Raw genomic sequence first — 15,302 nt, forward strand, 5'->3', positions numbered from 1 at the left:
GAGGTAAATTCTCCACCATTATCGCTGCGAATTCTTTTAACACCTTTGTTAAACTGTGTTTCTATCATGTTGCAAAATTTTATCAAACAACCACTAGCCTCATGTTTGAATTTGAGTAAAAACACCCAAACCATTCGACTGAAATCGTCAACGATAGTAAGAAAGTAATTTGCGCCCGTTAAAGATGGAACCCGATACCATCCCCATATATCACAATGTACTAACTCAAAACATTCAGTAGATTTAATTTCACTATTCGAAAAAGGAAGGCGTGTATGTTTAGCCTTGGAACAAGAATCACAAATATTATTAAAAGAACTATTTTTAAGTAATCTAATTTGGGCTAGCTTATCACTAGAGGCATGACCTAATCGCTTGTGCCAAACATCAACAGTAGTAGTCATAGCACTTCTTCTTTGCCCCATCATCCCATTCGGTACAAGCCTTCTTTGCACTCACCCGCACCAATCAAGCTCCTCGTTGAGAGTTTCTGCATAACACAAAAATCAGGAAAGAAAGTTACGGCACATTGCAAATCTTTACTAAGACGACTAACAGAGAGAAGGTTACAAGTGAATTGTGGTATATGTAAGACACGATTTATTTTCAGCCCTGTTGTCAACAAGCAATCGCCTCTTCCCTCTACTGGTATTGCATTCCCATTGGGAATGACCACCGGAGTTTCAAGGTGACCCATTGTTTTGTTTTCGAGAATACTTTCGTCATAAGTATTGTGCTCAGTTGACCCGGAGTCAATGACCCAATCACTATTATTATTACATTTTGAGTTCATAAATGCCTTTGGAACGTTAGTCTCCTTACCAGATGTGGTCATTCCGGAGAAGTGTTTGACAAACGTTTCGTACTGCTCCTTTGTTAATCCGGGCACATGTGACTTACTTTCATTTTCAACATGGGCAACTTTAGGCTTGGCGATTTCTTTCTTCTTGTTTCCTGGCCACCACTCAGGGAATCCAATGCGTTTGAAGCACCCTTCCCATTCATGACCAGATTTGCCACAGTGTGTGCACTTAGGAGGATCGACCGGTTTGGTCTCTTTATTATTATTACTGACATTCTTTTGATATTTATTCCCTTCTTTACGCGGTGGTGCCCATGATTTAAAAGCAACAGCGTCGTGGTTTGATCGCTTTTCAGTGCATATGGATCGTTGCCGTTCATCCTCCGCGACAAGGTGATAGGCATTCCCTAGATTGAGAATAGGATTCATGGCCAGGATTTGTGTTTTGATTACTTGTCATTGATCATCGAGTCCCATGAGGAAATCGTAGAGACGTTCCTTTTCCTTCAGTTCAACCGAGTTTTTGCCAACGTTACACGTGCATAGCCCACATATGCACTTTGGTACGGTCAAGATCGAATCAATCTCATCCCAGATGGAACGTAGTTTCGTGTAATAAACCGACACACTGGTTCCATCTTGGTGAGTCATTGATAGAGTTTGTTTTAGTTCGTATGCTCTAGGAGCACTTACTTTTCCGAATCGTTCCTTCAAGTCTTCCCAAATTTCTGAGGCGGTATTAGCATATTTGACGGAGCTTCTGATTTCTTTCTCCATGGCTGTGGTTAGCCAGCCTTTAACCATGGCATCACACCTCATCCATAACATGTAGTCAGCGGATTCGGGCGTGGGTTTCGGAATAGATTTGTCGATAAAACCAACCTTGTTTTTGGCGTAGAAGAAGTTTAACATCTCTTGCGACCAATCTGGATAGTTGTGATCGTTAAGGGTTTCATTGACATGCATCTGTTTGGGATAATCAGATGCATGAATGTAATAGGGTGAATTGGTATCTGGTGTTTCGGTTTTCTTGCCAGACGATCCATCTTGGCTTCCTGTCATTGATTTAGGTTTTTAGGTTAGCTCTAGATACCATATAAATTTTAATATGTATCGTAAAATTAATTCTTCCATTCCATATAATCGACTATATATATATACAAGAATTAATGATAAGTTAAAACTCCTGAACTTGTGGAACAAGTTCAGGATAACCAAGGAAACTAAATAGAATATAGAATACTAATATAACTCAAATTCTAATATATCCCAATAAAAACTTCGACGATGTTGATGTGTAAAGTGATTTGTTGAACTTGATTCAAACATTATAACTCAAACCCAATGGTGCTAATATTGAATCAGGAAGCGTATCATAAAAGTGATTCATGTAAGCGTAAACTGGTGTTGGCTCCACCGGTTTACTTAAGTTGGCATAAGCCGATTGTGGTAGCTTTGGCTATACATGTTTTACAATTTTTTTTAAAAAATATTATTTCTACAAATGCGCTTCAAATATATACTTTTCATCTAAAAAAATTCATATGAAACGCAAATCACAATAAGAAGTGCACCTAAAGTAGATGAGATTAGATGAATGACTCGATCAACAACTTTCCATCTTCATTAAGGTCATTCTCTCTAAATTTCCATCTTTATTACTAGCTGCTCGCGATTTCGCGGGTACTTTTGTATGGACATTATCGAAATTGTAATAGTTCCAGTAAAATAGTTTTATAATTAATTTGTTCGTTTGATTATAAAGCAAAAGAAAATATAATGGTAATCTATTGATGTCGTTTAGTTTGTAGTACTAATAGATATATTAGATATTAGATATTAGTTTAGAGTTGAATTTGTAAAGAAGTATAAGTTTTTTACACATTGATAACCATCAATAAGACCATTAGCTCTTCCGAAAACACTTAACATGAAGCAGACATTTGTCTTTGTAAACGGGGCATTCGAAGCATATCAGAATAAAAAGAATAAACGTAACAATATTAGGGCTAAACATAAAATGATAAGCATACCAACATTTGTCTTTGCTAAATGGAGATTAGAAATCCGCCTCTAAAGATGCGGGTTGTGAAGTTGCATTATATGTTGCAGCTCGTGTTATGGCTTTGAATAACTTAACTTATAGTAATGACCAAATCAGAGAGATAAATGATACCCGTGACTTTAAATGTTGTTTGTTTTACTTTCGACGACGTTGGAACTTTATTTCATGACTTAAGATGTTTCATCTCATGGTAAACCATGCCAGTTTCCTAATTACACAAGCTTTTTCTATATAATAACTACATTAAATTTTGCAACTTGAACTACAAATTTTCAAGATAGTAGCGTTAAAAGTCAACGGAATTTCTATCAATTTTGATATGGATAACCTGCAAGTTTGACCATAAAGTCAAACTTGATAATTTCATAAAGAAACCTAAACAAAGATAGCTGTATGTATACATAAAACATGATCATTTATACCTTACAAAATTGAGACCAAGTTAGCAGCTAGCAAAGCGGGATCATTCAGCTCAATCTTATAACCTGCGACTTACATCATCTTTCGTATTTTTTAATAAAAAAAAGTAATGGTCAAAAGTGTGAAAGGATACTTGACCCACCTATTTTGGCACATGTAATATGTAATATTTTAAAGAGGCTTAGTCAATTTAGGAATAAATGAGAATGAGAAGTATACACTTGTGTTCCATCTATCTAAATTAACATATAAACAACTAATTTGTTTGTTACCATTGCCAAACAACTTTGTAATGAGATTCACTGCATAAGTGTTGCAAGATAAGGTGTATGCATGTAGCATAGAAGATGTACACAGAGAAAAAATTAGTTATAGTTATCGAAAGTATAGATACATTACATAGATGCACACACCATCATACAATAGTATTGTTTTTAGTATAACTAGTCCGAACATCAAATAAGTTTCAAACTTACTTCAAAATCACATCAACTATCACTTCTCATAGCTTATCTTCTAGCAGCTTGTCTCTTCGACATGGACTTGAAGTCTGGAACGTAGTCCAGATCACCAACAGAAGGATCAGCAGGAGAGCTACCAATGCTCCCTACAACTATAATTCAATACCAACCATCAAATACTGTAACACTCAATCAACATAAACAAAACAGATAACCTCTATGCAAACATTACACAAAGAGATGATGATAACTTGAGATGAAAATAATTTACGATTTGAAAATAAAAAATTACCTATGTAAGCATTCTCTGTAGTAGGACGCCTTTAAATAGCAAACTGCATGTCTTCCAGTTTCATCTTCCAAGTACATCACAAACAGTTTATTTGTGAGCAAGATAATGAACAGATTGACTGCATTAATCTTTTCTTTTAGAGCCTCTTCGTCAACTTTATCATTATTCTGAAGCAGAATTGTTTACACACCGTGAATGATAAAAGTGGCCACAGGTTGCAGAACTATAATGAAAAGAAGACTAAAAAACGGTGTTGAGTAAGAACACAATAGTTGATTATAACGTTTTCATATACAGATAAAGATTATTGTTACAAAAAAGTTGTAACTTTCTGAAGAAAAAAAAATGTTTAATGTAGATTCAACCTGACCCATTTCGACCGAAGTATAAATCATGACCCAAACCATTTTTCAGTCGTCACCGAAACCACCCACTTTAACACAACTATATAAACCAGAATCTGATTACGCACAAAAACACGACCATACTGATGCATTTTATGTCAATATAAAGGCATAGAGTTTAATTAACATAACCTATTTCCTTGCCTTCATATTTGTAAATGGTTTAACAAATTTCTTCTTGTTCATCAACGACTCCATTACCTTTACCTTTATCAATATAATTTGCTTGCTGCGGTAACTGCACAAAACATACACTACCGATAAAACTTAAATTTGCTTGGTTCAAACAGAGCAAATGAATGTCTCAAGTAAGAAAAACTAATCCACTTACCCTCCACTGGGTACATAGGGTCTGGATCCTTATTGAGTATCTTGCAACCTTTTAAACACCTAACTTAGGCACCTGATTCAGGATCCTCCTGCATTACAAAATAAACTAAATCTTTAGGCATTTACACACAAATGTGACATAAACAGAATATCAAGTCTTACATCGGACAACAGCTCACACAGCTTCTCTAATAGCCTGCACAAGAGCAATACTTCGAATTCTCAAATAGAAGTGGAGTTGCAACCACAATATTCTGCTGAGATCTTTTTGCACCTTTTGCAAAATGCTTCTTATCTAGCATTTTCAAGAGGTGTGTGCTGCAGGGACAACAAAACTTGCATGAGTTAAATAGCTAATTATAAGAATATTCACTAAAGTAAAAGACGCAAAGTACATGTTGTCTACAACCCATTTAAACATGATTCTTATCATTAGTTTTCTCAAAGGAGTATTATCGATTATTTCAACATTTTGAGCTATTGTAGGTCATGCTAACCAGTAACCAGATCATGCAATGTTGGACAACACTATTTATGAATGAGGACAAAAAATGTTTGTTTCTTCACAAGATGAATCCCCGAAATCGTTACCTTTTCACCTCCTTAAGGTACCATATTTCACTTACTAACCATTCTTTACACAATTACACCATTAAGGTTTGCATTCTGGACAATCCATGGATTTCTAATAAAACAGGCCAAATGGGTTGAACACGCTTCAAGTCATGATTACACATTTTTTTCCTACTGATAATGCTAAAAACGTACATATATTTCATAGCATTATCCCTCAAGAAAGACAAGCTTTTAGTTGCAATTGTTCTATTTACAAGTGATATTCGTTTAAATATTAAAAGGTGAAGACAAAAGACAGATTCGACGATTTGAAGACGCAAACGACCAAAACGCTAAAAAGTACAAAGTACAATCCAAGTGGTTCAATTTATTGATAAGAAACGTCTCAAAATTACAAGAGTACAAGCCGCAAAACGCAAAGTACAAGATATTAAATAGTACGCAAGGACGTTCGAAAATCCGGAACCGGGACTAGAGTCAACTCTCAACGCGCGACGCAACAGAGCTAAAATGACAAGTCAACTATGCACATGAATATAATATAATTTATAAATAATTCTCAAAATTATATATATATATTATATTATATATTAAAAACCGTCGGCAAACTAGCAAATAAGCGAATGTGAGCTGTCCCAGGGGGCCATGCGATCGCATGGCCAGGCAGTGTTAAATCCATGCGATCGCATGGCAGGAGAATGCTGGCCACATCTATAAATTGAAGCATTTTTTGGACGAATGATACACAATATAATTCAATCTCTCTCAATCTCATATATATATATATATATATATATATATATATATATATATATATATATATATATATATATATATATATATATATATTAATTATAATTATAATTATAATTATAATTATAATTATAATTTAAGATTAATAATAATAAGGTTATGTTAGCGAATGTTGTAAGTGTGTAAGTCGAAATTCTGTCCGTGTAACGCTACGCTATTAATACTCATTGTAAGTTATGTTCAACCTTTTTAAATTAATGTCTCGTAGCTAAGTTATTATTATGCTTATTTAAATCGAAGTAATCGTGATGTTGGGCTAAATATTAAAGACGGGGTAATTGGGCTTTGTACCATAATTGGGGTTTGGACAAAAGACCGACACTTGTGGAAATAAGGCTATGGGCTATTAATGGGCTTTATATTAACTAAATGATACCTCGTTTATTTAATATATAGACTTATAATTTGACGTATTTATATATAACCACATACGCTTGACTGAGTACGGTGGGCGGGATATTTATAAATACCAATAATTATTCATTTGACCGGACACGGGGATGGATTAATAATCAATAGACTCGTTGAAACAAGGGTGGATTACATTCAAGGGTAATTGGTGTAATTGTTAACAAAGTATTATTAAAACCTTGGATTACACGCAGTCGATAACCTTGTGTATTCATTAAACAAAGTATTAAGACCTTGTTACGATTTAAATCCCCAATTAGTTGGAATATTTGACTTCGGGTATAAGGATAATTTGACGAAGATCCTCGCACTTTATATTTATGACTGATGGACTATTATGGACAAAACCGTATGGACATATCGAATAATCCAGGACAAAGGACAATTAACCCATGGTAATAAACTAAAATCAACACGCCGAACATCATGATTATGGAAGTTTAAATAAGCATAATTCCTTTATTTTATATCTCATCTCACTTTTATTTACTGTCATTTTATTTATCGCACTTTTTAATTAACGTACTTTTTAATTATCGCAATTTTATTTACTGTCATTTTATTTATCGCACTTTTAATTATCGCAATTTTATTATCGTTATTTATTTTACGCTTTAAATTAAGTTATATTTATTTTTAATATTTTACATTAGGTTTTAATTGTGACTAAAGCTTTAAAATCGACAAACCGGTCATTAAACGGTAAAAACCCCTCTTTTTATAATAATAATAATAATACAACTTATATATATATATATATATATATATATATATATATATATATATATATATATATATATATATATATATATATATATATATACAAATATAGTTTAAAAATATAGCGTTAAACTTGGATAGCTTCCTGTGGAACGAACCGGACTTACTAAAAACTACACTACTGTACGATTAGGTACACTGCCTATAGTGTTGTAGCAAGGTTTAGGTATATCCACTCTAATAATAAATAAATAACTTGTGTAAAATTGTATCGTATTTAATAGTATTTCGCAATAAAAATATAACTATTTCGTACCCCTCTGCTTTAACATCAAGTATTTTTGGCGCCGCTGCCGGGAAACGCCGAAGCGAAACGCTATATATATAAAAAAAAATTTATTAAGTTTTAATTTATTGTCATAAAAATACGTTTTAAATATTAAAAATAAAAATTTAAAACATAAAAAAAAGAGTAAAACGAAAATATATATTTTATAAAGTATAAAAGTATTTTTTTTAGATCTTAAAAATATAAGTGTATTTTAATTACTTATTTTAAATTTTGTAAAAAAAAATCAAAGTAAAAAAGTAAAAAAAAAGAAAAAAAGAAACTGAGCCTGCATTTTTTTTCCCGACCTGCATTGAATTGGAATCTACAGCCCATGCGATCGCATGGCTGGAGTGTAGAAAACTCATGCGACCGCATGAGCCTTTCTGACACGTCCGATCCTTCAGCTGGTACGGATTAGGGTTGTTTTAATTATTATTATTATTATTATTAATTAATTAGATTAGGGTTTTATTTAAATATTAATTAGTTTTAGTTTTATTTAATTTGTATTTTTAAGTTATAATTAGTTTTATTAAATATATAAACTTAACTTTTATAAAATAATAATATAAAAATAATATTTTTATAAAAATTGTATTTTTATAATTTTAAGTTTTATTTTTATATTGTATATTTTAATCGTTTAATTCGTAACTTTTATAATATTTATCATTCGTAATTAGTTTTAAGATTAGTATTTTGCCGTAGTTATTTTTATTTCTAGATTTCTAGGCTTTGTCGTAAAATCCCTTAAGTGCTTTTTCTTTAGACTAAGATTTAGGTGCTTTAGAATTCTACGACGTCGCTTATCGCCTTAATATTTTATAGATTTAGTGCCTTTTTAAAGTTATTGCCGTTTTGGATATAGAATTCCTTTTAAGTTTTAATTCCTTTAGACGCAATTTTTAATATTTAGTATTTAGTACCTTTTAAGTTTCGACGCGCGAATTTCTTTTTATTTTTCAACCTTTATTTTTCGACCTTTTATTTTTCGACGTTTTTCGACGCACTCTTTTTCTTTCTTATTTCTCGACGCTCTAGTTTTTAGGACATAGAATTTTCTTTATTTTCTTTAAAATTTCGACGAAAAAATTATTTTAAGCGGTTAAATTGATAGACATCCAAAATTTTCTAGTTCGTAGTAATAGTTGGATTTGTTAGTGGCGAGTTGTGGGCTTCAGATTTAAAGGGTCCTGGCTACCTGCTGCATCTATTGGCTATTCGAAACGTGGGCAAAATCAGAAAAGTCTATTAATTTGATAGCTTATATAATTTTTATCTTTTATAACTAATAGGATATCCAGTGAATGCACAGAGCAAAACGTTCACCACCTTTCATATGTTCACCACCTGTAACTCGATCAAGACATCTAGCCAATATTGTCGCCGTTGATTTTTCTTTAGAATCGTCATCTAGTCGACCAAGTACTCCAATTCAAATTTCCGATAATCCATTTTTTGAACCCGACCTCACAATTGAGAATCCGGAGGATATCCAGGGACAATTCAGAGATCCTGAACCACTAATCATTCCTCCTGAACCACAAATCACTCATCCAGAGATTGTTGAGGAAGAAACCATTAAATCAGAATCCTTTAGTGATTCAGATTCAACAAATTCAATCATGAAAAATCTAGAACCTCTAAGTATGGAAGACCGAATGAGGGCTAAACGCACTGGCCAAGGTCATGCAATTACTCAACCAGACATTAATGCGCCATATTATGAAATCAAAGGACAAATCCTACACATGGTAACTAATCAATGCCAATTTAGTGGTGCGCTGAAGGAAGATCCTAATGAACATCTTGGTACCTTTAATAGGATTTGTACTCTATTTAAGATCAGAGAAGTGGAGGATGAACAGATCTATCTCATGTTATTTCTCTGGACTTTAAAGGGAGAAGCCAAAGATTGGTTAGAATCGTTACCTGAAGGGGCGATTGATACATGAGATGTTTTAGTTGAAAAATTTCTTAAACAATTCTTTCCGGCATCTAAAGCCGTGAGACTTCAAGGAGAAATTGTTACGTTCACGCAGAAGCCAAATGAAACTTTATATGAGGCGTGGACAAGATTTGGAAAGTTGTTAAGAGGATGTCCGCAACATGGTTTAGACACTTATCAAATAGTACAAATATTCTACCAAGGATGCGACATCACTACATGAAAAGACATCGATATAGCAGCTGGTGGTTCTATTATGAAGAAAACCGCAACTGAAGCTTACAAAATTATTGATAACACTGCTTCCCACTCACATGAGTGGCATCAAGAAAAAGATATCGTTAGATCATCTAAAGCGGCTAGAGCCGATTCTAGCCATGACTTTGATTCCATGTCCGCAAAGATAGATGTTTTCGAGAGACGAATGGAAAAGATGACTAAAGATATTCACTCAATACGAATTAGTTGTGAGCAGTGTGGAGGACCACATTTGATAAAAGATTGTCTCAGTATTGAACAAACAATGGAACAAAGAGAGAATGTTTTATACATGAACCAAAGGCCTGAAAATAATTATCAGAATAATTATCAACCGCCAAGACCAAACTACAATCAAAACCAGAATTATAACTGAAATGTTCCATACAACAATCAACAAGTCCTAGCAATCAGCAAGTATCTAATAATACTTACAATCAGCAAAGACCTATTTTTCCAATTAAACCACCACAAACCGAAGATAAAAAGACAAATTTAGAAGACATGATGTCGAAGCTAGTTGTATCTCAAATGCAGTTTTTCACATCTTAGAAACAAACCAATGAACAAAATGCTCAAGCATTTAGAAATTAACAAGCTTCAATTCAAAATCTGGAACAAGAAGTGAGTAACCTAGCAAGGTTAATAGGTGAAAGAAAACCGAGAAGTCTACCCAGCGATACAAATGCTAACCCCCAGAATAAAACAGCTAAAGCCATTATCACAAGAAGTGGTATTACACTTAAACCACCTGAAATACCTGTAATTTCTGATGATTCTACTCCTACTACACAAGAACCACAATCTGAGCAAGAAAAGGAAAAAGAACCGGTAGTTGAAAAGGTTAATGAGGATAACACAGTTAAGGCAAAGCCTTATGTTAAACCATACTAACCACCACTTCCTTACCCGAGTAAAATGAGAAAAGAAAGACTTGAAGCCGAGAAATCCAAATTCTTGGATATGTTTAAACAAATAAATGTAAATCTTCCTTTCATTGATGTGATTTCAGGAATGCCTAGATATGCTAAATTCTTGAAAGATCTAATCACAAATAGAAAGAAAATGGAAGAACTTTCGGCTGTTACTATGAATGCTAATTGTTCTGCAGTGTTATTGAATAAGATACCAGAAAAACTCTCAGATCCAGGAAGTTTCACAATTCCATGTTTTCTGGGTAGTCTTAGTTCAATAGAAGCATTGGCAGATTTAGGTGCTAGTATAAATTTAATGCCGTATTCACTATACGCTAAACTAGACCTTGGAGAATTGAAACCAACACGAATAAGCATATAACTAGCCGATCGATCAGTAAAATATCCTAGAGGGATAATGGAGAACATGCTAGTTAAAGTTGGTACTTTAGTATTTCCAGTAGACTTTGTTATTCTGGACATGGAAGAAGATTCTCGAGTTCCTCTCATATTAGGAAGACCATTCTTAAACACGGCTAAAGAAATAATAGACGTGTTCGGTAAGAAACTGACCCTAAGTATAGAGGACGAGAGTGTTACCTTTTCTGTGGATAGAGCCATGCAACAACTGCAATCTGCAAATGATACATGTTATTACATTCAAACTATAGATTCACATGCAGAATTGTTAGAAGAATTTCCAGAATTACAAGGAACAGGAGAATGTTCTTTAGGAGACGGAACTGAACCAATTGATGAAACTGAAATGTTAGCTACACTCATGGCTAATGGATACGAACTAACAACAGAAGAAATTCAAATGCTAAAAGAGGAAGACAGATATCGATACAAATCATCGATAGAGGAACCACCGACATTAGAGTTAAAGCCACTTCCAAACCATTTGGAATACGCTTATTTACATGGTGAATCTGAATTACCTGTAATAATATCGTCTTCTCTTACGGAAAATAAAAAATCTCAACTCATTGCTGTGCTAAAAGCTCATAAACCAGTTATTGCATGGAAGATTCATGACATTAAAGGCATAAGTCCTTCATATTGCACACATAAAATCCTTATGGAAGAAGGTCATAAAATGTATGTGCAATGCCAATGAAGACTAAATCTTAATATGCAAGATGTTGTTAAGAAAGAAATTATTAAACTGCTAGATGCAGGTTTAATTTATCCAATCTCTGATAGTCTATGGGTAAGCCTAGTTCAATGCGTACCTAAGAAGGGTGGCATGATGTAACACCCCATTTTTCTCCGTACATGATATATAGGTGTATTGTGTGGGTACGACTAGAGTTTGAAGGATTTGAGACGTGTTCGGGTGTTAAAGTCTTGTACGCGGGAGAAGGGCTCAGGTCGAGCTTTGGGTCACGGCACGACAAACGAGGCCGCAGCGTGGCATTCTACTGAAACAAAGATCAGAAGTTAGGTTTAAAATGATCCCAGACTTAGTCAAATGTCACGGCGCGAAATTTAAGGCCGCGGCGCGGCATACTGCACGAACTGGCACCAGATTCTTATAATTTCAAATGAAGTTCCAGGGCAATTTGGTCATTTCACGTTTGAGCCAGATTTGAGGCTTTAACCTCATCCATTCATTTCATTTCCTAATTTCATTTTCCTTTTCTTTTCATTTTTCTCTCAAAACTCAAACACCCATTTGATTTCAAAGGGATTTTTGGAAAGGAAGAAGCGGGATTTGATCTTTGGCGTAGTTGACTAGGTTGTTCTCATCGTTCTTAGCTACACGGTGATACTAGTGGTAAGCTCTAACTCCGAATTTTGTTTTTGTGTTCATCATTCAAATTTAGGGCTTTTGATTGTATGACTCATAGATGGAACCCATTTAGTTGTTAATTGGAAATTAACATCAAGATTCGGGTTTATAAGTGTTAAAGGCGGGTTTTAGATTGGTTAATGATTTAACCATGTTTAAGACTTGAGAATGGTGTATAATCACTAGTATTAGTGATTATTGATGATTTGGAGACCTTTAGGGTTCTTGTGGTTGACTAACTTTGACTAGAGTCGAAATTAGGGTTTGTTGAGGATTATAACCCGAATGTCAATTTGTTGAAGTTTGTAAACTTAAAATGGATTAAGTTGAAGTATAAAACCAAGTTAAACATGTTTTGGTGTCAAAACTTGTAAATGGTGAGATTTTGACCTTATGGGTCAAAATTAGGGTTTATGGGCGATTTTGAGAACGATAAGTGTTAACACTTGTGTTCGGGTTTAATTGGCATATTAGGACCATTATCACTTGTGTTAGTGATTATTGGTTAGTTTGAACACGGTTTGTGCTTGGAAGTGCATTTGGGTCGGAATTGCACTAAGTGTTGTTTTGGGTTGGTTTGTAAATCCACTCTAAGTGTGTTGATGTATTTGTGATAATGGAATAGGTACTTTCCATCGACGAGTTGTGGATTATTCGATGGCATTCATCAAGGCGACAAGGTGAGTGTTAATATCCTATGTGCATATGTATGTGTAGGATGGGTGCGGGTCGGGTGAAGTGGTTCTCAGTTATAGAGCTCACTTCACATATAGGTGGATTGATGGACTTGTGTATAGGTCCAATTGGCACGGTTGTGCATTTTGGTTGACCACCTTTGACGAGGTGCACACTTCGTGTGTACGTTATCACATGGGCGGGTGATGTGGATTATATAACCCTAATGGCGAAGGGTTAATATTGTGAGTGGAATAATTATGCGTTCATGTTTCTGGCGTATTTGTTTGTGGATGTTATGGTAGCATCGAGTGTGAACCACGAGCCGGTAGCACTATAAAAATAGATGTGAACCACGAGCCGGTAGCATCGAGTGTGAACCACGAGCCGGTAGCACTATAAAACAAGGCGTGAACCACGAGCCGGTTGCGTCGAAGTGTGAACCACGAGCCGGTAGCACTATAAAAGAGTATGACTCAAATACGTATGGTGTGAACCACGAGCCGGTAGCACCATAGCGTTATGGTTAACCATATTGTGTTTGTGATTGTTTAGCATGTTAAATATTGTATACGTATAATGTTGTATTGTCGTGATGTAGCTAACCCTCCGGGTGTAGCTTATTGGCATTTGTTCACATTGTTGTTGGTGAACTTACTCATTGTTGATGTTGTTAGCTTGTTGCTTAGTGATCGTACGGTATGCTTAGATTAGCTTGCCTTTATGCTTGGATGCTTCGGTATGCGGTATTTGTTTATTTATGTGGCGCGTCCATTTTATGCATATATATGTATGTAGTATATTCTCACTCACTAAGCGTTAGCTTACCCTCTCGTTGTTGATATTTTTATAGGTTCTCATGCTTGGCGGCTCGGGTAAGCTTGGGGATTAGAGATCTTGGCTAGGTTGCTTAGAAGATCTTTCTTTTGTATTCGATTAGGATTTGGGTAGCGTAGTCCCAAATCACCATGCTCGGTTTTGGTTGGAAACTAAACTAGTCGGGTCATGTATGTCCGTTGGACAATTAATCAATGTATTAAATGTTTTAAGGTTTATTAAACCTTCCTTTGTATTAAAGATGTTTATGGAAACACAATTGGGACCTAAAGTGTTATTTAAAGTGTATTAAAAGGAAAAAATTTTGTGGGCCTGTTTTAATACGGGTTGGGTCGTTTCAACTGGTATCAGAGCATGGTCTAAGGGATTTAGGTGACTTGAGATTGGTGCCTAGACTTAGACTTTTGTGTGTGCTTATTTGTTGTGGGACTTGTAGGATTACGGGTCGGAACAGGTTATAGTTAGTGCCTTGTTTGTAGGTGGACTAACTAGGATTTTTGGCTTGTGTTGTGATGCTATTCCCTTGCGTGTGTTTATATCGCGTGAAATCGTCGTTGTGTTGGTTATATCATCGAGCAAGGCGGTCATTGTACTAACGAGTTGAGACGACGTGTGTGCGTAATAAGGACTTGCAAACCTTATTATGGGTGCAAATCGTGTCTAACAAGTGATGTATGATGAGTGTTGAGCAAGATGAGGCGGTGTTATGCGTGTTGTTTTATAGGTTCGTGATCTAATCGCTTTGCATTCCTTAGAATGGCGACGGGAAGTGGGATCGAGACGAACAATGCTGAGTTTAACTCTAGAGTTGCGGCCGCCGTTGCGGAGCAAATGAGTGCGTTTCGAGAAGAAATGGTTAGGAAGTATTCCGAATTTCGGGGTAGTAGTGAAATGGAGCGTTGTCTTAAGAGCTTCATGAGGACTAAACCCCCGATGTATGATGGGAAACCGGATCCTTTGGTAAGCACAACTTGGATCTCGAATGTCGAAGGGTGTTTTCGTACTATTGAATGCCCTCATGAGAAGAAGAAGAGACTCACTACTAGTTTGTTGCGGGGTAGGGCAAAGGATTGGTTGGATGGTAAGATTGATCTTGTCGGTGGTGAACCGTTTATGGCATTATCGTGGGACGGGTTTAAGAAGGAATTCTTCGAGGAGTTCCGGACTTCAGCCGATTTGTCAAAAATGCGTAATGAGTTGCGAAATTTGCAACAGGGTTCTATGGATTTGAATACTCTCAAGACGACCTT

General features: G+C 35.1%; 1 protein-coding gene across 1 annotated transcript; it reads right to left on the reverse strand.

Annotated features, from left to right (window-relative positions):
• Positions 1-1,258: 1,258 nt before the first annotated feature.
• LOC139863821 (uncharacterized) lies at positions 1,259-1,864 on the reverse strand. The gene has a single exon (XM_071852422.1). The coding sequence runs from the start codon at positions 1,862-1,864 to the stop codon at positions 1,259-1,261; it is 606 nt and encodes a 201-aa protein (XP_071708523.1).
• Positions 1,865-15,302: the final 13,438 nt, after the last annotated feature.

The sequence above is a fragment of the Rutidosis leptorrhynchoides genome, chromosome 8 (genome assembly GCF_046630445.1).
Source record: "Rutidosis leptorrhynchoides isolate AG116_Rl617_1_P2 chromosome 8, CSIRO_AGI_Rlap_v1, whole genome shotgun sequence".
Taxonomy (NCBI): Eukaryota; Viridiplantae; Streptophyta; class Magnoliopsida; order Asterales; family Asteraceae; genus Rutidosis; species Rutidosis leptorrhynchoides.